This window comes from Spinacia oleracea, chromosome 3 (assembly GCF_020520425.1).
Source record: "Spinacia oleracea cultivar Varoflay chromosome 3, BTI_SOV_V1, whole genome shotgun sequence".
NCBI lineage: Eukaryota > Viridiplantae > Streptophyta > Magnoliopsida > Caryophyllales > Amaranthaceae > Spinacia > Spinacia oleracea.
Window position 1 is genome coordinate 50,638,008 of NC_079489.1, and position 24,965 is coordinate 50,662,972.

Below are 24,965 nucleotides of genomic sequence, written 5' to 3' on the forward strand. Positions count from 1 at the left end.
CGAGAGATCCTCCATCAATACTTCCAATACATTAGAATTTGGGGAGATGGTGTCTCCTCCTCCATGACAACAATAGGATTTCAAATTAGAATTACTTCTTCTCTCTCTACATTTTCCCACCTTACCTTATTAAATGTATTAAATATAAAGTACTACTCCCAATATACCCAGCCACTGCTTTTCTTTATTAATTGTTTTTTTCTTTTCACCTTGCAAATTTTAAGTAAATTGAACTTTTATTAAAAATTATAGTAAAAATAGGTTATTTATTACTAAAACGTTTCGGGTTCTTTAAAGGTTGTGTTCCGCGTTCCCGTACCACATACCACTCGAACCCACGTTCCTTGTATTATTGTTCGCAACACTAATATTTTGTCGCAAGTTGCGACCTTTATAACTTTTGATTACTTTTAATCTCTTTCCACTACCAAAAAGCATGGTGACACACTCTCTTACCTTTCATTTGAAAAATTATTTCACTATCTTATGTCAAATCTATTTTTCAATAAAATAATGTCCCACTATTACCTTTTATATCCACTATTTCAATAATATAAATTTAATATCCGGATAACAACTTATCTCCTAAAAGTTTGTGATCTGAAAGTGTTAAAACTAATCTGGGATGTAGATTTTAGCAATAAACTGATAACCTTTATGCATCTGCCATTACGTGGTTCCCTGCCAGCATCAATCTGAACCATTGAACTTCTCAAACAAAATGCTCTGCAGAATTCATAACCAAGCTTGAGGTTTTCCAACAATACTCTGCAAATCATAAATTGATTGGCTATGTTTAGAGCTCAGCCATCCAACCACTGCCGAAAATATGATTGCTGTTTTTCCCGATTTGTAGCATTTCCGATGTTCACTGTTGCAATTATCTTGTTGGGCCTGAGAAACTGGAACAGAGAAATAATCAAGTCTAGACAACATTTATGCAAGGCAACTTTTTAACAATAACAATTAGCAAGGAGTTGAATCAAACCTGAACAAATTCTTGCAGTTCAGTAAAACTGGAGTGCTCACTGTAGGGAACTCCTGAACAGTACAAGACATGAACTAAATTGATTTAACAGAAATAATGAAAATCAAGACAAGGACTAGGTGACTGGAAATTTTCTGTTTTATATTACCATATATTTGGATGTTTCCTCGACAATTTGGTTTGATTAGATCCAACTGACTACCGACAGACTCCGAGAAAGTCCAACCTATTACTCAGTAAGCATGCATGCATGTCTTGTCAATTGTTTTAGCGATTCAAGGAAAGCAACAATTTTCAGCAGTCAGCGAGATTACCTGTTGGTCGAAATGCCACAACTGCGTTAAACTGATCCTGGTATGTCTTCAAGTAGCTCTTCAGGGTCTTGGCAATAAATCATATAAAGAAATCAGACATTCTGAATGAAAAGTCAATATAGAGATAAACCTTAAACATTCAGATTAATACCTCGTGTTTCAATGATGAAATAGGCAGGACGTGAAGAGGGGTATCCTTCCCATTAGTGCAAAGATTTTTGGAAAGGTGAGGCCAGTCGAAGGACTGCAAAATTCTTCTCCTTGATGCATTTGCAAATATCTTGACCTAAAGTCAACATGTAATAAAGTCACAAAAAATGCCCCATCAGAATTTTAGAACGTTGAACTCACTTTATCTGTAGTATGGCCATACACACTCAAAAAAATGTGAGGATGCATCAATGGCTACACAGTCATATTAGAAGAGACAGACTTTGGAAAAGAAGCGCTCTGAGATAAAGACATATAGTAGGAGGCTAGAAGCTGTGTTGCAAAATGAAAATCTATTACCGTAACATTCACTACTAGTGCTACTAATCATACGAACCATTGTAATTAATTAAACATCACAAATACATACAATAACAACAAGAATCTTAACACGCTTCTTCCTCCTCCTATGCTATGGCACATGTTTAGAGTGACTCGCTATCGTGCACCAATTGCCATTAATGGCCAGGAAGAAGAAAAGAGAAACTAATATTTCACCTGAGAATGTGGAGAATCTAATTTAAAAATGCGGATTTAGGCAAAACTAGTTCAAACCCACACAATACCCATTTGTGGGAATCACCATATTCGCTCTCCCGTAGTTCACCTTAGTGCTGGACTGATTCTGAGGGAACTTCATAATACAATGTTAGCAGTAGATCGTGCTTTAGGGATTCCAGGGCCAAATTTGAACAACTCTAACAATGAAACAGTGCCTCCACAAATCAATTTGGGGGAAACTGCTAGAGCTGTGCAATCGATCAATTCTGGAGGTCAAAGGATGGATAATGAAACCCGAGTTAGATGTAATGATAGAGAAGTGGATTTCATCTTTGGTGTTCTATGAGTTGGAGAGGTGCAAACAATTGCTTTAGTGAAGAGGTAAAACTCTGCTAATTGGAATTGTGTTGCATGATAATGGGTACTTTGTGATTCAATTTCACTCTCTTGATTATAGAAATGAGATAATATATGGGGGACCTTATACCTTCTTCAATAGACCTGTTATAATTAAGCCTTGGGGTCCTGACTTTAACTTCTATGAAGAGGGTATTGAAAGTCATACCCCTTTGGACTAAGCTACCGAACTTACCTTTAAACTGCTGGAATAGAGATTCCTAGAGTAGGATAGCTAGTCTCTTAGGGATCCGTTCATCTAGGCAACACAGAGTCTCCTTTGCTATAACTATGGTGGAGATGGATGTTACAGCTAAACTGCTTGATCATGTGTAGATAGAGGATCCAAATGGGAACCATCCTATGCAAGAAGTACATGATTAAAGGACACGATTGCCAAGCTCCTAACACTGGTTATCGGGATATCTAACCCCAAAAGAAACAACATCCTCCCCCTATGGTGAGAAAGGTGTGGATACAAAAGAGGGCTTAATGACCCCTCCAAGGTGACCGAGGTATAACTTCACTAAAAAAGCATAGCATTAAATTAATTACTATTTCTGAATCAAGAGTTAAAGCTCATAAATATCAAACAATTGTTAAAAAGTTTGGTAGTATTTGGCGTTGGGAGAGCAATTATATTCACTATGATAGGGGCAGGATTTGGTTGGGGTGACAGCCTAGTTTTGTCAACATGAGAATTATTTACATAAATGAACAATTCATTCATTGTCAAGTAGATGATATGCAAGGCTGTTATTTATTCAATTGCTTTTATTTTTCTGCAATACCATAGACAACTGGAAATGATTATGGTCTGGCCTGGGAGGTGTACGTAGTACAGTGGGTAATTCTTCTTGGTATTGCTGGGGATTTTAACTCTATCTTGGGTGTCCAAGATAGAATAAATGGTGAGATCTTACAATGGAAGAAATCAAAGACTTCTCTGAGTTAGCTGACACCTATGGTTTTTGTGAGCTAAAAAACTCTGGTCACTACTTTTCATGGCACAAAGGCGGTTGTACAGAGAAAACTGCTAGCAGGATTGATAGATGCTTTGGAAATGGGGAATGGAGGAACTAAGTCTCCGTTTGGTTTGGTGTAAAACGTTTTCATTGTAAAATGATTTTCCATGAAAAACATTTTCCAAGGGAAAACACAATTCCAAACTAGCTTTCCTTTATTTGGTTCCTTAAAGAAAATGGGAGAAGATGGTGAAGATTGAGGGGAAGAAAGGAGAGGGGGGTAAGGAGGAAAGAAGGAAAAGTGGTTTCCCTCCCTTTCAAATGAAAAATGTTTTTCCACCTTTGAGGGAGTTATGGGAAATTGTTTTTCATCCCTTGCCCAACCAAACAACGTAAAATGATTAAAAAAGGGAAAATCGTTTTCCATGAAAACGTTTTACACCCTACCAAACGGAGCCTTAAAGAGTGATGTAATTACCGAATATCTTAACCCCTCTATCTCACATCATAGCGCTCTAATTTATTGTATTCCTGAATCAGTTGGAGGGGCGAGGCCCTTTAGTTTTTCAACTTTCTCGCTGATAACAGTAAATTCAAATCATTTCTGAATGAGAGTAGGAAGCAAGATGTAGAGGTACTAGTATGTACACAGTGTGGACGAGACAAACTGATAAAGGAGAAGCTGAAAGCTTTACATCATAGAGACTTCAAGGGAGTGCATGACAAAATTGAAAGTGCACGGTGTCAGCTGGAGATAGTTCAAACTCGACTTCAAGCTCATAACAGCAATGTCTCTTTATTGCAACAAGAGTATCAGTATTCTACTGATCTTAAGAAATGGATCAAGACACAAATCACGACTCCGGTGATTAAAAACTGGTGTTTCTAATCACAATTTTTTCTGTTCTGCTGTCAAAGACAAAAACAGAACAAACAGAATTCTATGCTTTATGACGAGGCAAATGAGAAATTAGAGAAGCCAAGAGATATTCAAGCAGAGGTGCTTAAGTTCTATGGTAGCCTATCGGGATCTTGTGCCGGCTCTCTCCCTGTGATTGATATACCAACTAAAAGAGCTCCTCTGTAGACCAGTTTCTGATGTTGAAATTGACATGGCCTTGATGAGCATAGATGATAGCAAAACCCCGGGAAATGATGGTTTAAATTCAGTCTTCTTTAAGAGAGTTGGAGGATTATCAAAGCGGGCATATATAAAGCAATCAGAGAGTTCTTTACCAGCAAGTAGTTATTAAGGCAAATAAATTGTACTTCAGTTACACTTGTTCCTAAGGTCTTAAACCCTATTAGGATGAAAGATTTTAGGCCTATATAGCATGTTGCACTGTTCTCTATAAGATCATCTCAAAGAGCTTAACATCAAGGCTGCAAAAAGTAGTTGGAGGCATTATTACTGAATGTCAAGCTGGTTCATACCAGGGAGACATATCTCAGACAACATTTTCCTTGCCACCGAGCTCATAAAAGGATATAGCAGGAAATATTTCTCGCCTAGATGCATGATCAAGGTAGACTTGACGACAGCTTATGACTCCATTGAGTGGAGTTTCTAGAGAGATGATACGAAGGATCTTGGCTTTCCTGTGTTATTTATAGACTGGATCTTATAATGTACTTATGAGCGGTAAACCACCCTTTTCCCGCTAAGAAAGGGCTAAGGCAACGAGATCTTTATCTCCATTCTTCTTTGCAATAGGAATGGAGCACCTCTCTAGATGTATGTCGCAACTCAAGAATGATCCTAATTTCAATTTTCATCCAAGATGTGAGAGAATGAACATTACCCATATGATGTTCACAGACGACTTATGTTTTCTAGAATGGATCAAATGTCAAATTCCATGCTCTTATAAGCTTTTATGCAGTTTTCTAACGCCTCGGGTAGTCGGGTTAGGAGGCTACTTTGGATAAGAGCAATGTATACATTGGTGGTGTGCCTGAATCTGTTAAAGTGCAGATCTTGACACTTCATAGATTCGAGCCGGAGATTTTTCATTCCAGTATCTGGGAGTTCCTCTTACGTACAACTAAAAAATTGTCCTACATACATTAAAAGCCTTTGGTTGATAAAGTTCTTACAAGGGTTAAAAGCTGGACAACTAAACATTTATCATATGCAGGGAGACTGCAATTGGTTAAGGTGGTTTTGCCAAGTCTTCAACTTTTTGGTGTCAAATTTTTATCATTCCAAAGAAGGTTATAAAGGAAATTTAGAGCTACTGTAGGGTCTTTTTATGGATGGGCGGAATTGACATGTCTAAGAAGGCTTTCGTTTCTTGGAATAACGTGTGCTTGCCTAGAATTGTAGTGGCTTGGCAGTTGGCACGTTAAAAATATGGAGGTATGGAATAAGGCAGCTATTTGCAAGCTACTTTGGGCAATATCCTGTAAAAAGACAAGATATGGATGCGTTGGGTTTACACTTATTATGTTAAAGGCAGAGATCCTGCTAGCTTTCACTGTCCTATTAATGTCTTGGACTCTTGGTCACTTAAGAAGGTGGATGGACGGCTGTAGTTAAAAATGGAATTTTTTTCATTAAAACTATGTACCAGAAATTAAGTGGTATACATTGCCTGGGGAGGAGAGTGATATGTAACAATAAGGCAACTACAAGGAGATTATTTATCTCTTGGTTAGCAATTTGGGGTAGGCTTCCTACTCTGGACGACTCTTTTTATGGAAAGTGGTTCCCTCTTCCGTTTGCAAGTTTTGTGATGTGGCAATCGAAACAATGGATCATTTATTTTTCAGTTTTCATTACTCAGCTAACTCCGCATGTGAGTGTCACTTTGTGGCATTCGCAGCCGGTCCCAAGCCCAGATAGAGGAGGATTGCGGTAGGTTTGTTCAGGTTTGTTCCAGCGTAGAAATAGTCACATCTTATGGACATGAACCGAAATTTTGATATCGCGGGGGCATTCCCTACTCAGCAACGCGATGCACTTCATAGACTCGAGTGTAGTGAAAAATATGCAAGGGTTGTCAGGTCGACGCCAAGAAGCGAAGCGCCATCACAGCGCCCAGGGATGGTGTCAAATATGCAAGGGTTCTCATATAATAGACGGGTGCAGGTAAAGAAGCTAGTCCACTGTCATGGTATGGGTAATGGTTAGGGTAGTAGGTTGCATGTTTGGACATGGAACATCGGCTCGTTGACGGGGAGATCACCAAGTGGGTTGGACAAAAGGCAAGAGTTAAAAACACCTTTACAACTCGGGATATCTCGTATCGCCAGCCTCCAAAACCTAGTTAACTCAGGCAATACGAGTTAACTCGGGCGAGTTTTTACACCATGGTAACAACTACTTGGGGTTATAAGCTTTGGTACTCGGGAAAAGATAACAGTAGGAATGGAGTAGGAATTCTCGTTGATCGGGAGTGTGTTGATGATGTAGTGCCAAAGTTTCTAGGAAGAGTGATCGAATTATAAGTATTAAGTTTGTGATATGGGATGGGGTCGTAACTGTCCAGTGATGTGCGTTTGGTTCGATACACAACTTTGTAACTCGGCAAAATGTGTGTCCTATTATAACCCTTGATGCTCCGAGAAATCCTTTCTTTCTCTTCCACTCACGGGGTGCGCAGTTAATCAAGTAGCTCGAGACGTAAGCTTCTGGCATGCATGTCCAAACACACACACCTACTAATCATCATCTCATCTAGCGCGAAGCAAAAAGGATAAGTGCATATGCACCTCAAATAGGATTCGATTACTCTATAAGACAAGAATTTTGGGAGAATTTGGAGGAAATGGTGCAACATGTTTCCAAGAGTGAGAAGATGATCATTGGTGGTGACCTCAATAGGCATGTGGGCTCTAGACGAGAGGGTTTTGAAAGCTTCATGGAGGTTTTGGTTTGGAGACAGGAATGAAGCAGGAAATGGTATTCTGGATTTTGCGTCGGCATACGACTTGGGATTAGGAACACTTGGTTTGAGAAGAGGACCTCTCACCTAGTGACATATAGGAGTGGCGCCAGTGCGAGTTGAATTGACTACTTTTTAGTAAGGAATGCTTAAATAAAGAATTACACTGATTGTAAAGTGATCTCAGATGTGAGTACAAGACCCAACATAGACTAGTAGTGATTAATTTTCAAAGTAGGGTTTGTATAAGGAAGCGAAGACCACAAGTGGAGCCTAAGATTAATGGTGGAAATTGCAAGGGGACAACCAACAAAAAATTGTTGATAAGATGGCAACAACAAGTATTTGGTCTTGTAGCATGGATTTGGATATAGATTGTATGGACAAAAATGGAGCATAGCATAAAGGAAAGAGCAAAGGGAGTTTTCGGGGGGAATCTAAAGGCAGCATGCCACCGAGTAAGGACATATCTTGGTGCAACAAAGGAGTGAGAAAAGCGATAAAGAGTGAACGTGAAAGCTATGGGGAGATGTAGGAGCGATTAGAACTACGAGAAATATAAAGAGGCAAAAAAGGAAGCAAAGAAGGTCGTATGGGGTGCAAGAGCAAAGGTGTATCGGGATCTCTATGTGAGCTTGGATACGATGGAAGGAGAAAAGGTCATCTACAGATTGGCTCGTAAGAGAGATAGGAAAACACGAGATCTTGGAAAGCTTAGGTATGCCAAGGTTGTGGAACAAAGAGTTCTGGTTGGAAATAAGTAGATAAAGGAGAGATGGAGATCATATTTTGACAACCTATTTAACGGAGATCGGGGGTAAGATTTTGGAGATATAAGTATCTCTCATTATATGGTCAATCGTGTCTTTATGGAGAGAATTCAAAAGGAAGAAGTCAAAATCGCATTAAAAAAGATGGGATTGAAGAAAGCAATAGATCCCGTTGGCATCCTAGTCAAGATCTAGATATGTTTGGGAAAGAGTAGAATTGATTAGTTGACAAATTTCTTCAACAAGATTTGGAGAAACAACATGATGTCATTGGAGTAGAGGAAAAGTATGCTCATCCCTTGGTACACGAATAAAGGAAACATCAAAGATGGTGTCAACTATCGAGGTATCAAATTAATGAGTCATTCTATGAAACTTTTGGAGCGAGTGATTGAATAAAGGTTAAGGAGAAGTGTGAAGATTTCGGAGAACCAATTTGGCTTCATGCCAGGTAGGCCAACTAAGGAGGCCATTCATCTTATTAGTAAATGGACAACTATCGGGATTAGAAGAAAGATTTACATATGTTTTCATTGATTTGGACAAGGCATATGATAAGGTACCGAGGGATGTACTTTGGTGGGGTTTAAACAGGAAAGCCATTTCGTAAAAGTATATTGACATCATTAAGGACATGTATGAGGGAGGTAGCACAAGTGTGTGGACCAGTGTTTCAAAGGCAGAGGAGTTCCCTATCATGATTGGAGTACATCAAGGTTTCATACTTAGCCCTTTTCTCTCTGCCATAGTAATGGACGAATTAACATTAAGACAATGTACCATGCTGCATGTATGTTGTTTGCAGATGATATGAAACGAAAGAAGGCGTGGAAAGTAAGTTGGAATTATGGAGATATACTTATGAATCTCGTGGCTTTAAGTTGAGTAGAAGTAAGACAAAATATTTGGAACGTAAGTTTAGCGTTAATAGAAGCAAAGAGGTAGGGACGATCACCTTGGGTAGGAGGATTGTGGAAGGTTCAAATTTCTTTCGCTACCTAGGATCTATTATCCCCAAGGATGTGGAGTTGGGTGGAGATATCGCTCATAGAATTTAAATAGTCTGGTTGAAGTGGAAGAGTGCTTCAAGGCATGCCCCACAGATTGAAGGGGAAATTCTACCGCCCGGGAATTAGACCAATGTTGGGTCGTGATTCCGTGAACGTTACATTCATAAGATGAATGGGGCGGAGATACGTATGTTGCGTTAGATGTGTGGCCATCAAACAAAGGATCGAGGAATGAGGTGATTAGGAAGAAAGTGGGGTTGCACCGATTAAGAACAAGATGAGGGAGAATCGACTACGGTGGTTTGGCCATGTAAGACGGAGGCCAAATGACGCACCTGTTACAAGGATTAAAGAGTAGCAAACGGGTGAAATTGTGAGGGGTAGGGGAAGATCAAAACAAACATGGAAGAGGGTGATTGAGAGTGATATGAGTTTATTGTGGATTGAAGAAAATATGGCGGTACATAGGGTGGAGTAGAGGGAGATAATACATGCCGACGATTTAACATTACTTATTTTTCATCTATTTCTCTGTTTTTATATTTTCTTTGCAAACCTTTCTTGTTTCCTTGTCTTTCTTTTTTAATTACTCCCTCCGTCCCATATTAGTTTTTATGCTTTCCATTTTCATCTGTCACAGATTAGTGTTTACACTTCTATTTTGGGAAAGACTCCACAATTATTTTAATACCTATCTCTTTCCACTACCAAAAAGTTAGGGTCCCACAATCTCTCACATTCAATTAAAAAAAAATACTCCACTATCTTTTATCACACCTACTTTTCAATATAAAAAAAATACCACATTATCTCCTTTCACATCTACTTTTCCAATAAAATAATATTTGATAATCAAACAACAACTTATCTCCTAAAACTATGTGCCATGATAAATGTAAAAATTAATTTGGGATAGAGGGAATATTTTTTTTCATATTTACGTATCTTCTTTAACATGGCCTATCTTGTTTTCTTGTTCCCTCTTTTCGTGCCTCGTGTTTACTCTTTTTAACATAATTTTTATTACTTCACATTCCGCAAATGGTTTATTAAGACGGTTCATGTTAGCCGACCCCAATCATTTTGGAACTAAGGCTTGGTTGTCGTTGTTGTTGTTGTTTGGCATTATTGTTCTACAGTTGCTTCAATTCAACAACCTTAAGCGAAAAACTCGGTTGGGGTACAAAATGTAGCAAAAGGTCATGTCCCAAGCATGTCCTTTTTCTGATGTTTTTTGTAGAGAGTGTGTATGCTATTTGGTTACAACAGAATAATCAGGCTTTTAATATTCATTACAAAACCCCTTATGTTGTTTTTGAGGAGGCTCACTTTAAGGTAGCTAGTAGAGTGTCTAATGATATGCATTCTTCTGGCTAGATCTAAGTGATTGGTAGTTAGTAGTGTGTCTAATGATCTGCATTCTTCTGGGTAGATATAAGTGACTAAATCTAAGTCCCTGAAGGTTTGGTGTTGCATGTTTGTGCTTTGTGGTGTTGGTTGTGGTTGTTGCCTAAAACTGGTTTCTTTCCTTTTGGTAATAAAGACAAGTTTATTTGCCAAAAAAGAATCATTTGCCTATTAAAACAAGGGTGTGTTCTACTCAATGCTGATGGATATTGTATGTAACATTTGGTTCGTTAGAAATGACTCATACTGGAATCAGAAAGTTACATGTATAAAACATACTGTAAAGCTAGGATGCTCGGACTCGGGTACGGGTGTCGGACCCGGGTAAGGGATCCGAGTGTCGGACATGAGAAACTCAAAAATCAAGGACTCGGGGACACGTTTTGAAAGGGTCCGAAACAAAATAAAGATTTTTTATTTTTTATTTGCAGATTTTTTTTTAAAAAAGTACCGATTATAGTAGTTTTCTCAATATATATAATTAAGTATTAAGTGAGAAGTCAAACTCCTTAAATAAAAATACTATACTTTATTGCTCATATTATCAAATAAAGTAAAAATAGAAAAAGAGGCAAATGACTCAAGACTCAAGACTACCCACTAATAAAGTTAAAAAGCAGAAAAAGAGGTAGATGGGAATCAGTCACTTTCTTCCACCTACCCAACCCCACATTAAAAAGTAAAAAAAAATTAAAACCGAAAATCAGAACCTGCTATTCTGCTAATGTCGAAGATATTTTTTTCAAAAAAGTCGAACCTGCTATTCTGCTAATGTCGACAACCACCCTTCGCCGGAGAAGAAAACCAACAACTCGGTGGTCCGATCAACTCGGAATTTCTGGCCGAACAAAAGCCCTAAGGTTTCGGCTCTTGATTTGTTGTTTTCTCTTCTCAATTTTTAGATCTAGGGTTAAAGAGTGCCGAGTCCACTTTCTCTCCGGCGGGTCCGATCCGGATTCCGTGTCCGCACCCGGGTCGTGTCGTGTCGACACTGGTACGGAGGGGTGGTGAGCCGAGTCCGAGCATCATAGCTGTAAAGAAAGTTATAAGTGAGGTTATGGACTTATGGGTAGAATACAGGGTATTATACCTAATAAAACTGAAGTAAATGATAGAATTGTTTTTGGATCTCCGAACTAGTGAGTGTTCGGTTTGGTGAAAAACGTTTTCATGGAAAGCAATTTGGAAAATTTGTAAAAAATAACCAACCTTTGGCCGGTCTTCTAAAAACAGGTCCAATTTTGGAAATTCTAAAAATAATTCAATCTTTAAAGGGTGTCTTCCTAAAACAGTACTTCATCTGTTGGTAACTGGGTTGATAGGTAAATGTGGCACATGTCATCCATTAATTGTTCCAACTTATTTAATTTAATTTAATTTTTTTAATTAAAAAATCATCTTTCTCCCTCCTCCATTTCTTCCATGAAAGCAGCCCCTCCTCTTCTTCCACCCTCTCATGGCAACCTTCCCCTTTTCTTTCTCCTCTCTTTCACCACCATTTCTTCCATGGAATCATCCCCTTTCGCTCTTCCTACTCTCTCGTAGGCTCATGGGCACATGGCAGCTTTCTCATATTCTTCTCCTCTCCCTCACTACTATTTCTCTCTCCTATCCTCCACGACTGTCCACCCCTTCCACAGCCAGCGCCACCAACCAAGCCATGGCCAGCATCGCCGACCAAACTCCGAGTCATGCCCATCTCCGCCAACCCCACCCACTCACAGCACCGTCGGCCGTACCGAAATAATTCTCTTCTTCCTTTGTTCTTGCGTGCCCTAATTTTGTTGATGTTGAATGGTTGTTGCATGATGTCTGTGGTGATTGGTGAGGAAGGTTGGTTGTTCAAGGAAGGAGATAATGAAGTAGCTAGCTAGGCTGTTGTGTTTTCCCGTGGTGGATGAGTTGATCGGTGTTGTTTGATGGTTGATGAGATGATGGTGATTGGTGAAGGTGGTTGTTGTTGGGATTTCCTAAAAGAGAATAGAGGAGGGAGTGGAAAGATTATTTTTTTAATAAATAAAATAAATATAAAAATAGTTTAGACCAATTAAATACCGACATATGGCATGTTTAACCTATTAAAAAAACATGTTGACCTGCTATTAAGGTTGTAGGTAAAAAATACTGTTTTGGAAAGACCCTCTTAAAGATAGGATTATTCCTAAATTATCCAAAAGTGGAATTGCTTTAGAAGACAGCCAACATTTCCATTTTTAACAAATTTTCCAAACAATTTTCCCCTTTTCAATCATTTTATGTTTTTGGTTTAGCAAGGGATGGGAAATAAAATTCCATAACTCCCTCAAAGGTGGAAAAAACATTTCCATTTGAAAGGATGGGAAATCATCAATCTTCACCTGTCTTCTCTCATTTTCCTTTTTCTATGAATGTTCTAGTAAGGAACCAAACAAAGGAAACCTAGTTTCGAATCGTTTTTTTCCTTAGAAAATCATTTCTCACTTAAAATGTTTTACGCCAAACCAAATGGGGCATTAATGCATAAAAATGAATGTTGTTTCTATTGTTCTAAGGGTGTCCTTCCTAGAAGGTTATCCTTTCCCGGCTCTTAGGTTGTAGTTTGGTTTGGGTTTTCAATATATCTCATCAGACTTTCTAACCAAAACAATAAGGGTAAAATGTGCGCTTATACCACTCCTATGGTGGTGATGAATTATAAATTGGGTATTCTAGTTATTTTCTTTTGAATCCAAATTCCAAATAAAATCAAAGGTACTTTCAAGTTTTAATCTATCTCGTTTTATTGTCTGTGACTATGGGCTGAAAAACTATCAACTATAGAACTTGGTTCAACATATGAGAACTATAGTTGTAGAAGGGCACAAATGCACAATAACACCTGATCATGCTACAACTTTATCATGGACAATTTCTTTCAACTGAACTTCCGTGGGCCACTGTGCTTTACTTTTTTACCTAAGGTATTGAAGTATTTATACCCCTATAGTTAACAACGAAAGAAAAAAAGTATCACTCTTTAGCATAGATAAAAAATGCGGTATCGGTCACGGTCGCGGGATCGGTCGCGGAGTCTCGGTAACGGGAATAATGCGTTAGTCGTGGACCGTGTCGCGGTTGTCGCGTAGGAATTTGAAAATTGAAAAATAAGCCCCATGTCAGCCCCATTCACTACCTACCCTAGTCCCCCTCCCCTAAACCGTACACGTGACATAATTAAAATGAGTTCCTTTGTCTACCTTCTCTCTCCTCCCTTGTTTAAGATTTGAAAATGGAGTTCTCTACTCTATTTCAATGGAGTTTCTCCATTTCTTTCCTTTTCCCCTTTCTTTTTGTCGAAAACATGGGGAATTCGGCTGAAAACCGAGTAGATGTGAGGTTTATAACGCTTAATGCGGACAAAATTCGTTCGGATCGGTTGAACCGGCCGTGATCTCGCTGTTTTTAAAAACACCTTTACAACTAGGGATATCTCGTATCGTCGGCCTCCAAAACCTTGTTAACTCGGGCGATACGAGTTAACTCGGACGAGTTTTTACACCATGCTCTTTAGTCTTTACCCGTCTAACCTGCTAGAAAACGCCTTCAAAAAGTATCACAATCCCATAAACAAAACCCACCTTGTCGTCTATCACGTTAATCATTTTAGTCTTAGGGACATCAGATTGGAGATTGAACCTGTTATAGATTATGTATTATGATTGAAAACAAGAAGAAGACAGTGGGAATTAATCATCATCTGTAAGCTATCTGAAATGGGTAAATTTTATCAGTTACATATAATGGGTATCTTGTAATCATTCTTGTTACTATAATGCTGACAGTAAAAGTTTTGCAACTTTGTTAGCTAAGCAACCTGCAACGTTATTTGCTTCTTCTACATTCTGAGATGACAGTTGAAGCCTTAAGACTTCGGCGATTCTTAAACACAAGTCAACTGAATAAAAAAACACACTATTACACACATAAAAGATATTTACGTAGTAGACATTTTACCAAAAACAAACCCAGATATTTTAGAGTGAGTTAACGTCAAATTCCCTATTCATATGATCATATCTACTCGTAATCACTGAAAGTATCGATCTAACACCAAAAATAAAGAATATGATAATGCATATCTAAATCATCATGCAGCAAGATCAAAGCAATTTACCTTTATTGCCTCTGATATGGCAATATATACACACTCTTTCCCTATGCTATATGCCCCAACTAGAATGAGGGTCTTCGGTTGCTTTTTGAGACAGGTCTTAGCGGTCCTTACAACAAAGCTCGTGACTTCTTCTTTCGAAGGAAACCTGCAATGCTCATATATGTAAGAAACAGAAAAATTGCAAAATATTAGAAATCTAATGGGCACACATATTACCTGTATTTTGGGTTGCAATAAGTTGTATCTAGGTAAAGCACATTGACTTTGTTATTTACAAGAAGGGGATAAGTTTGCATGTGTTTACAAGCTCTGAAATCTCCAGTGTGTAAAAAACGTTGTCCATCTGGAAGATGGAAGTAAATCAAGGCAGCGCCTGGGCAGTGATTGGCTTCTAAAAGTGTCACTTTGACACCGTCAATTAGATGCTCGACATCCATCTCCAAAGGGCATATGTATCTGTTCCCAGAACAATGCGAAAACACATTTTACATAGTAAATCAATCCATCCATGCCTTATGAGTATGTATAGCATCATGAAGGTAAAACCTTAACAAGTTAACAGACTCATACATACAACGGAAACATGTAAAGAGAGTCAGGAAGGAATCATTACGATGGATTAACATAGAGACACATTCTAACCAGGCGAGCAGTTATAGAGGTGCAATAGATGGGGCCGTGTGACCATGCCTTGGTTAAGCCACCATAGTGATCAGCATGAAAATGGCTAAGAAAGTAAGCGGAGCAGCCTCTGACAGCACCATACCGAAATGCATCCACAGTAAAGGGAGTGCCTGAAATATGATGGACAACCTGTTAAACGCAACTTATTGATGTGTTGGGGTATGATTTTCAATTATTTTTTGGGGTATGATTATCGATTATTGAAATACCAAATATAATTTCCATAAGGAGCTTATGCAGCTAGTAGTGTCATCCACTCATCCCAGCTTACACAATCACACCTTTGAATATATCAAGGCAATTTACTTACCATTATCATCTTCTCCATTCAATTCCTTCCTAAGAAGCATAACTTGGATGTTAGAGGTATTCCATATTTTATTTGACCTTCATCTATGTTTATCTTAGCCTCTGACTTCTCTTTAACTCTGTTATTCATCCGAAGAAAAATATAGCGAAAAATGTGAAGATTAGTGATGCGGACATCGACTTGGATGGAATGATAAATCTGTTGGCATTATACCAAGCAAACGACAGCTTGGAATTGAAGAGCTTGGATAATACTCATAGGCAGTGGCTAGGAACAGGAAGCAAGGCATCAGGGGTTTGTTTGGTTTCCTACTCTCACGCAAAGACTTAGAGGCGTAAAAGTCTTTGGATTGTTTTATTTAATTGTCTGTAGTATTTTGCTTCCGGGTTTTTGGACTTCACTTGAAGTCGGTTTTGCCGGTTTAAGCTTAGAATTTACTTTCCGTAATTTAGTTGGTTTAGAGTTAGTCTCCTAGTCAAACTCTTTTATGGTTTCTAGTACTATAAAAAGAGGACCTGGTATTGTTTTTATCATTGAAGTTTAATTAAAAAGTGTGAGTGTTTTGATTTAAAACATACAGTGTGTGCTTGTGAGGTTTACTATTAACTTGAGGGTGATTTTCTTTAATCAAGTTATATAAATCGTTTTGTCTAGTATTTGTTCTTGGTGGCTTAGCCTTTAGGGAATTAATCTAGAGTTTATCTTTGTGTGTATTAGGGCACTAATATTCACATCAACTTTGGTATCAAGAGCAAGGTCAGGAAATCCTACTTAATCCCCATGAGTGACGAAGAGATGTCTGGGCTAACTATGGAGCAGGTTAGAGAAAATAAGAGAGACAAGCAGATTAAGGAACTTGCGAGCAGATTGGATGAGGTGATGGCAAGACTCGACAAAATTCACAAAACTCCAAGGTCTGGTAGAATTAATCGCAGTGACAGCTCATCTAGCGGCAGCGACACCTCGAGATCAAGAACACGGCGTCAAAGGCCTGAATATTCTAGTGATGAAAACTACAAACACAGATCGCGCAGGAGAGTTAAGTACAAGGATGACGACAAAAGTTTGCGACTGGACATACCAGAATTCATTGGTAGTTCAGATCCAGAGAAGTTCTTGGATTGGGTTCGAAGAGTAGAACGGGTGTTTGAGTACAAGGAGTATGATGACAGGAAGTCCTTCAAAATCGCTGAGATGAAGCTAACCGGCTACGCGAGTCTATGGTTGGACAACTTGAAAAAAAGGAGACGTAGGGATGAACGGTAAAAAATCGTCACTTGGACACAGCTAAAAAAACACATGCGACAAAAGTTTGTACCTGAGGGCTGAGGATTTTGCACAAGATATCTTCCTAAAGATGCAGAATTTAAAGCAAGAATCAATGAGCATCGATGAATATATCGCGGAATTTGAGAAATTAAGCATGCTCTGCGACTTAGAGGAGAAGGTCGAGCACAAGATTGCTAGGTTCCTTACGGGACTGAACGAACAAGTAGCCGAGAAAGTCGAACTACAACCTTATTGGTCTTTTGAGGAGTTATGTAGGGTAGCAGCAAGGGTCGAGAAACAGAACAAGGCCAAGAAATCAAAAACCTATGTCAAAACATATGACAGAAGCAGGTTTGAGAAGGAAAAGGTAGGTTCAAGTGCCACCCCTACCTCTCGCTTTGAGCGGTTCAACCAAACCCCTGACAAGTACACTAAACCTTTGGAACCAGAAGAAAAAAGGATGTGCTTTAAATGTAAGGGTTATGGCCACATACAAAGCAATTGCCCAAGCCGTAGGATCATGACACTGCAAGATATCCAAGAGATTAAAGACTCTTACAATCAAGAAGGGAAGCGGGGGCTCGAGGACAGATTTGATGAGACTGTTGATCATGGAAGGAAAACAATCCTCGAAGACGGATATGTGAGTGAGATCGAGGCAGAGACCAAAGGTCAGGCATTAGTATTGCGCAGAGCACTACACTCAGCTCCAACACCCCCAGAAGTATCACAACGAGAAAAGATCTTTCTAACCCGCTGCAAGGTAGAAGATCGCCTGTGTGAGATGATTATAGACACAGGGAGCTGTACCAACGTGGTCTCTACTACCCTAGTTGACAAATTGAAGTGGCCTACGACGGAGCATCCCCAACCTTACAAACTGCATTGGTTGAACAATTCGAGCGACGTGAAGGTAAACCAACAAGCATTAATTTCTTTCTCAATAGGAAATTTTCATGATAAAGTTTTATGCGATGTTTGCCCCATGGATGCATGTCACATTCTGTTAGGAAGACCCTGGCAGTATGATCGATTTGTGAAGTTCGACGGACGGACTAATGTGTACATAGTAAAGAAGGGGGAAGGGGAGAGACAAGTAGCTTTGAAGCCATTAGTAGCTGTCAGACCTACTACTTCTGTAACAAATGAAAAGGGATCATATTTTATCAGTGGGAAGGAGGTGGAGAAGGAGATATTAAGGCAGGAAACAGTGTACCTAATGGTGGCCAGGGAGATTAACTACGATAAGGCTAAGAGCATGACTAGGTCCCCTGCACTGGAGGTACTACTACAGGAATTCAAAGATGTTTTCCCGGACGACTTACCACCTGGGTTGCCTCCCTTGCGTGGAATAGAACATCAAATTGACTTGGTTCCTGGTGCCCCACTACCGAATAAGGCTGCATATCGAAGCAATGCAGAGGAAACCAAGGAGATGCAACGTCAAATAGAAGAACTTATGGGAAGAGGGTACATAAGAGAGAGCATGAGCCCGTGTGCCGTACCTACTTTACTGGTTCCCAAGAAAGATGGCCGTTGGAGAATGTGTATCGATAGTAGGTCCGTGAATAACATCACAATCAAGTACCGTTTCCCGGGGGGGAAGGAGCCCGACAGGGTCCCCCCACTGACTTGGCTCGGGCCCATCCCGAGATTGGATGATTTACTAGACGAGTTATATGGTTCTAAATTATTCTCAAAAATCGACCTTAGGAGCGGTTATCACCAAATCCGGATGCGTGAAGGGGACGAGTGGAAGACTGCTTTCAAAACTAAGTTAGGATTATACGAGTGGTTAGTGATGCCATTTGGCCTTACCAACGCACCAAGTACTTTCATGAGGCTAATGCACGAAGTTTTGAAGCCGTTCCTGGGTAAATTTGTTGTGGTGTATCTAGATGACATATTAATCTATAGCAGGAGCATGGAGGAGCATTTAAGACACCTAAGAGACGTTTTTACAACGCTAAGGAAACAAAGATTATACGCCAATCTAGAAAAGTGTTACTTTCTGGTTACTAGTGTTACTTTCCTTGGTTATGTGGTGTCTGAGAAAGGAGTGTCTGTGGACCCCTCCAAGGTGGAAGCCATTAACACTTGGCCAGTACCTATCACTGCATCGGAGGTACGTTCGTTTCTTGGGTTAGCTTCCTTTTACAGGAGGTTTGTGAAGAATTTCTCTAGTGTTGCTGCACCTATGACAGAGTGTTTAAAGAAAGAAAAGGGGAGGTTTGAATGGAGTATTGAGGCACAAGTAGCTTTTGAATTAATAAAACAGAAGTTATGCGAGGCCCCGATACTAGCATTACCAGATTTTGCAAACCCCTTTGAAGTAGAAACAGATGCGAGTGGAGTAGGAATTGGCGCAGTATTAGTGCAGGGAAAACGACCTATAGCCTATTTTAGTGAAAAATTGGGAGGTGCTCGAATTAATTATTCGACATACGACAAAGAGTTTTATGCTATTGTGAGAGCTTTGGATCACTGGAAACATTATCTTCGACCCAACCATTTTGTTTTGCACTCGGACCATGAAGCGTTAAAATATATTCACGGTCAACAGAAACTAAACCCACGTCATGCAAAATGGGTGGAGTTTTTACAATCATTTAATTTTTCTTCCAAGTACAAGGAGGGTAAAGCTAATGTGGTGGCCGACGCATTGTCCAGACGCTATACTTTACTTGGCGTATTAAATTTCAACTTGCTTGGTTTTGAGTTGCTTAAGGAGTACTATAAGGAAGATGTTGACTTTGAGCCTATTATTGATGAGTGTACTAGGGGAGCTGTAGGTTCTTATGTTTTACAAGACAGTTTCCTCTTTAAGGGAAATCACTTGTGTGTACCTAAGTGTTCAGTTCGAGAGTTACTCGTTCGAGAGGCGCATAGTGGTGGGTTAGTAGGACACTTTGGCATTACTAAGACGCTAACTGCATTACAAGAACACTTCTACTGGCCCAGAATGCTAGGCGACGTACAATCAGTAATATCGAGGTGTGCTACGTGTCAAAAATCTAAGAGCACGTTTCACCAAGGGTTGTATACACCTTTGCCAGTACCAGAATGTCCATGGGAGGACGTGTCTATGGACTTCATTATTGGGCTACCAAGAACACCTAGGGGCAGGGACGCTATTTTTGTAGTGCCGTAGTGGTCGACAGGTTCTCAAAGATGGCACATTTTGTACCTTGTCACAAAACAGACGACGCAATGCACGTGGCTGATTTATACTTTAAGGAGATAGTACGTCTACATGGTTTGCCAAAGACCATTGTGAGTGACAGGGATGTAAAATTTATGAGTTTTTTCTGGAAATCACTGTGGAAACTAGTTGGCACCAAATTACTGTTTAGTACTTCCTACCACCCCAAACTGATGGGCAAACAGAGGTGACTAATCGTACATTAGGAGTGTTGTTGCGTGGCCTTGTAGGCAAGACGCAGAAGGACTGGGATGTTAAGTTGGCACACGCCGAGTTTGCTTATAATCGATCGCCTACATTTGCTACAAAGCATTCCCCATTCGAGGTGGTGTACGGGATTAATCCGAGGTTACCCATTGATCTCATTGAGGTTTCCAGAGGGGAACTTGTTCACAAGGATGCAGTTGCCAAAGTTCAATTTATGGAAAAGTTGCATGCCCAAGTTCGGGCTCGGATTGAGAAAGTGAATGATAAGTATCGGGAGCGAGCTAATAAGAACCGCAGGACTCAAGTATTTCAGATAGGGGAGTTAGTTTGGTTGCATTTGAGGAAGGAGCGTTTTCCGAATAAACGTAAAAATAAACTCATGCCGAGGAGTGAAGGTCCTTTTAAAATACTTGAGAAAATTGGGGACAATGCTTATAAATTAGAGCTTCCAGGAGAGTACGGCGTTAGTGCAACGTTTAATGTGGGGGATTTGGCTCGTTATGTGCCGGATGAAGAGCTTGGAGATTTGAGGGCAAACTCTTTCAAAGAAGGAGAGGATGATGCGGACATCGACTTGGATGGAATGATAAATCTGTTGGCATTATACCAAGCAAACGACAGCTTGGAATTGAAGAGCTTGGATAATACTCATAGGCAGTGGCTAGGAACAGGAAGCAAGGCATCAGGGGTTTGTTTGGTTTCCTACTCTCACGCAAAGACTTAGAGGCATAAAAGTCTTTGGATTGTTTTATTTAATTGTCTGTAGTATTTTGCTTCCGGGTTTTTGGACTTCACTTGAAGTCGGTTTTGCCGGTTTAAGCTTAGAATTTACTTTGCGTAATTTAGTTGGTTTAGAGTTTCTCCTAGTCAAACTCTTTTATGGTTTCTAATACTATAAAAAGAGGACCTGGTATTGTTTTTATCATTGAAGTTTAATTAAAAAGTGTGAGTGTTTTGATTTAAAACATACAGTGTGTGCTTGTGAGGTTTACTATTAACTTGAGGGTGATTTTCTTTAATCAAGTTATATAAATCGTTTTGTCTAGTATTTGTTCTTGGTGGCTTAGCCTTTAGGAAATTAATCTAGAGTTTATCTTTGTGTGTATTAGGGCACTAATATTCACATCAATTAGTGACTTATTCAACCTAGCCTAAACCTTTTCTTTACACCCAACTGAACGTAGCCAATTCAAGAAGATGGGATGTCAAAAAAAAAAATTCAAGAAGATGGAGGTAAGGCTGTGTTTGGCTCAACCAAAAACATTTTGAAGAGGATATCCAGCAAGATATGGCGGGGAGGAGAAAGGGAGGAAAGTAAGGCATATGCTGGAAAATGAAACATTCCTTCTTCAAGCAAGGACACAAATTTCCACTTGGGATTACTATATTCAACCCCTGAAAATTATTTGCTCCCCTTCACAAACCAAAAAAGGAAAATGGGAACCCTAATTTTACTCGCTCGGAAGGGACTTTCCACCATAAACAAACACAGTCCTAGTTCAAGGCTGCGCAGAACCTCGTTGGTCTTATTGTAGTATCAAAAACATATTATCACTTGGTTGCTTCATTACAATCCGAGATTCTAAGGTACCAAACCCTAACCCTCAAACACTTCACTAGACCAATTCTCGAAATTGAAAGGCTAGAGGTTAGACCCTAATTTCCACACCCACGGAAGAAAATTCACTAGGCCAATTCTCAATAATGAATGCTAAACCCTCATTTCCACACCCACATAAGAAACTTCAGAAGACCAATTCTCAAAAATGAATGGTTAGACACTCATTTCCACTCCCACAAATGAACCTTTAACTAAATCAACTCTCGAAATAAATGGGCATACACTCAATTCCACATCCAAGAACAATCATTTACCAAAGTTTAAACAACAAATGTACAATGTCCAATTGCTTCAAAAATCCCCATTATTTCAGATTAAAAAAAAGTCTAAAATTGAGTGAATATTAACAGTTTTAGCACAACAACACATGCTCAGCTTGAAAAATAACCAGTGCAGCTAACTTCATAATACAATAAATCCAAAGTCCAACAAATCAACAATTAAAGCACTTTAAATGAGATAGCATAAATAAGGAAGCTACTAACCTGGAATCTTCTTATAGAAAGGACATGGCCGAGCTTTTCCTTGTACCATCATCGATTTCCTTTTCTGAGACTCCTTCGAATCGATTTCCAAAGCTCGATTGGGGGCACAAAAAGGGTCAGGTGGAACACAAGGAGGTCTGAAATGTGAATCAGTTTTAACAGAATGAACAACACCAATGTTAGTCTCATTGTCCCGTTTCTCATCCTTTTCCCTCTTAACCCCCCACATTTGAAAAAGGTTTGTTTGCTTCAGCTTCTTAGAATTCAATGGCAACTCGCCTCGCGATTTCAAGCTAGACCAATCAGACCCACACCCATAGAAATCGGCAGCAAAGCTCCCATTTTTCGGACTCATCAAACTCGAACACCCAATTGAATTTTGTTTACAGGGTGAATCATTTTTGTCATGTTCTTGTTCTTCACCATCTTCATTGAATGGAAGTTGTGGGAATCCATTCTCATCTAGGGAAATTGAGGGTTCTTCTGCCAAATCTGAATTAGGGTGTTGGTAAAAGAGATTAGAATCGGAAATCGCATCATTTTCTTCGATTTGGTTGGATAATTCATGCATAATTCTTCTCCCTTTATGACCCCCCAGAATCCCAAATTTTAACTCTCTAGTTCATTTGATTTGAATATGGAGTAGGTTGTTATGACTTATTTTGGTTGCTGGTTAGTCGTCGCGGGAAATTAATCGTCACTTTCGAACGTGATTAGTTCAGTTGTCATTTCGTTTTATTTGGGATTTGTCTGTTTGGTTCTCTTCTATCTGTCATTATTAATAAAGATTTTTTGGTATTTATTATCTTAAAAATACACCACTTTTGTATTTACTGTCTTATGAAAATTTTATTTTAAATTACTACCTTAAAGTTTCATTTTTTTTATATTCACTACCATTTTACAGTTTTCTCATTTCAAAATTGAGATATCTCTTTCGTTTCTTAATCATATTAAGTGATTCAAAACTCATTTTTCTCATTTATATGTAAGGATTACATATGGATCTTACTTTTTAACATTTCGTAAAAGTTAAACAGATTAAATATTATTTTTAAAAGTTTAAAGTATTTATGAATTATCAAACGATTTTTTTTGAAATGACTTTCTCAATGAAATCCCTATAGAAAAAAGAAAATAATGAACTTCGAATCACTTTAAACGATTAAGAAACGAAAGAGATATCTTAATTTTAAAATGAGAAAACTGTAAAGTGGTAGTGAATAAAAAAATCTGGAAGTTTAAGGTAGTAATTTAAAATAAATATTTCATAAGGTAGTAAATACAAAAGTGGTGTATTTTAAAGGTAGTAAATACCAAAATTTCCTTATTATTTAAGGCAATACTAAATGCAGGTAGTATTTTACCTAAATACAGAAAAATTAAAATCACTTAAATATTATTTTTCTTTTATTGCCCTTGTTCTAATCAATACCTTTTAATTCAACGACATGTAAAATAAACAATTCTAAAACCTCTTTTAACTATCGCTATATTCTGCAAATTGATGGACTACAAGATGAACTATGCAATGGAGGGAGGCTACATCACTGGTTACCAGCGGCTTTTTTGCCCATATCCAGGGGCAAAATCGTCTTTTCACTTAATTAGTTGAAAAATCAAACAAAGTACTAAGTATCGGAAATAAATGACAGTATTCAATATAACAATGACAGTATTCAATACAACAATGACAATATTTATACAAACAATGACATAGTATATGTAACACGTTTATCCAGTCATTTAAGTGGTCCATTTACTATTTTTGTTTCATTTCGTTTTCTTCTTTTTGGATGATTATGACAGAGAGTATATGTAACACGTTTATCCAGTCATTTAAGTGGTCCATTTACTATTTTTGTTTCATTACGTTTTCTTCTTTTTGGATGATTATGACAGAGAGTATATGTAACACGTTTATCCGGTCATTTAAGTGGTCCCTTTACTATTTTTGTTTCATTTCGTTTTCTTCTTTTTGGATGATTATGACAAATTTTAATACAACAATGACAGTATATACACAATAATGACAGTATTTATCTAACCTTTGACAGTATATAGCAAGTTCGCAACATTTTTACCATTTATTTAAGGGGTGGGCCATCATTGCAATTTATTTTCTTTTCACTTTTTTTTGGTGGGTATGGGGCAGATACATCGCTGGTTACCAGCGATGTAGCCTCCCTCCTATGCAATGACGATTTGTGCAATGTTTTTACCGCTTGTAGGACAAATAATCCCTACCCTTTAAAAAGCCAAAACTTGGCAAATAACATTTCCATTAATTCCCACAACACCCCTAAAAACCTTCATGAAAAAATGTCAATTCTCTTAAGAATAGTGCACTAACCAAAATACCCTTAATTATTGATGACTCAACTGCCCATTATTCCAGCTGGCGTTCTGATGACACCTCACCCTTTCCCTTTCTCCTTCTCCCTCCACGCATCTTCTCCCTCACTGTGAGACATAATTCTCTCTCCTCTCAATCAATGCATTCAGTTTTCTGAAAGGCCTGTTCTTTCTTTCTTCCGATTTAATGGCGTTTGAAGGCTACCTTGGAAGATTTGTCTCCTTCCAGATTTCTGACAGAAAGCCGATGGA

At 38.7% G+C, this 24,965-nt stretch overlaps 1 protein-coding gene across 1 annotated transcript; it reads right to left on the reverse strand.

Moving 5' to 3' along the window:
- Positions 1-437: 437 nt before the first annotated feature.
- LOC110796410 (DNA cross-link repair protein SNM1) lies at positions 438-23,099 on the reverse strand. Its single transcript, XM_022001471.2, has 9 exons — positions 22,359-23,099; positions 15,194-15,374; positions 14,797-15,036; positions 14,581-14,725; positions 1,454-1,588; positions 1,303-1,369; positions 1,137-1,214; positions 989-1,041; positions 438-902 (listed from the first exon to the last, which is right to left on the reverse strand). Exons 1-9 carry the CDS (start codon positions 22,927-22,929, stop codon positions 804-806), a joined length of 1,569 nt encoding a protein of 522 aa, XP_021857163.1. The 5' UTR covers positions 22,930-23,099; the 3' UTR covers positions 438-803.
- Between the last annotated feature and the right edge of the window lie 1,866 nt (positions 23,100-24,965).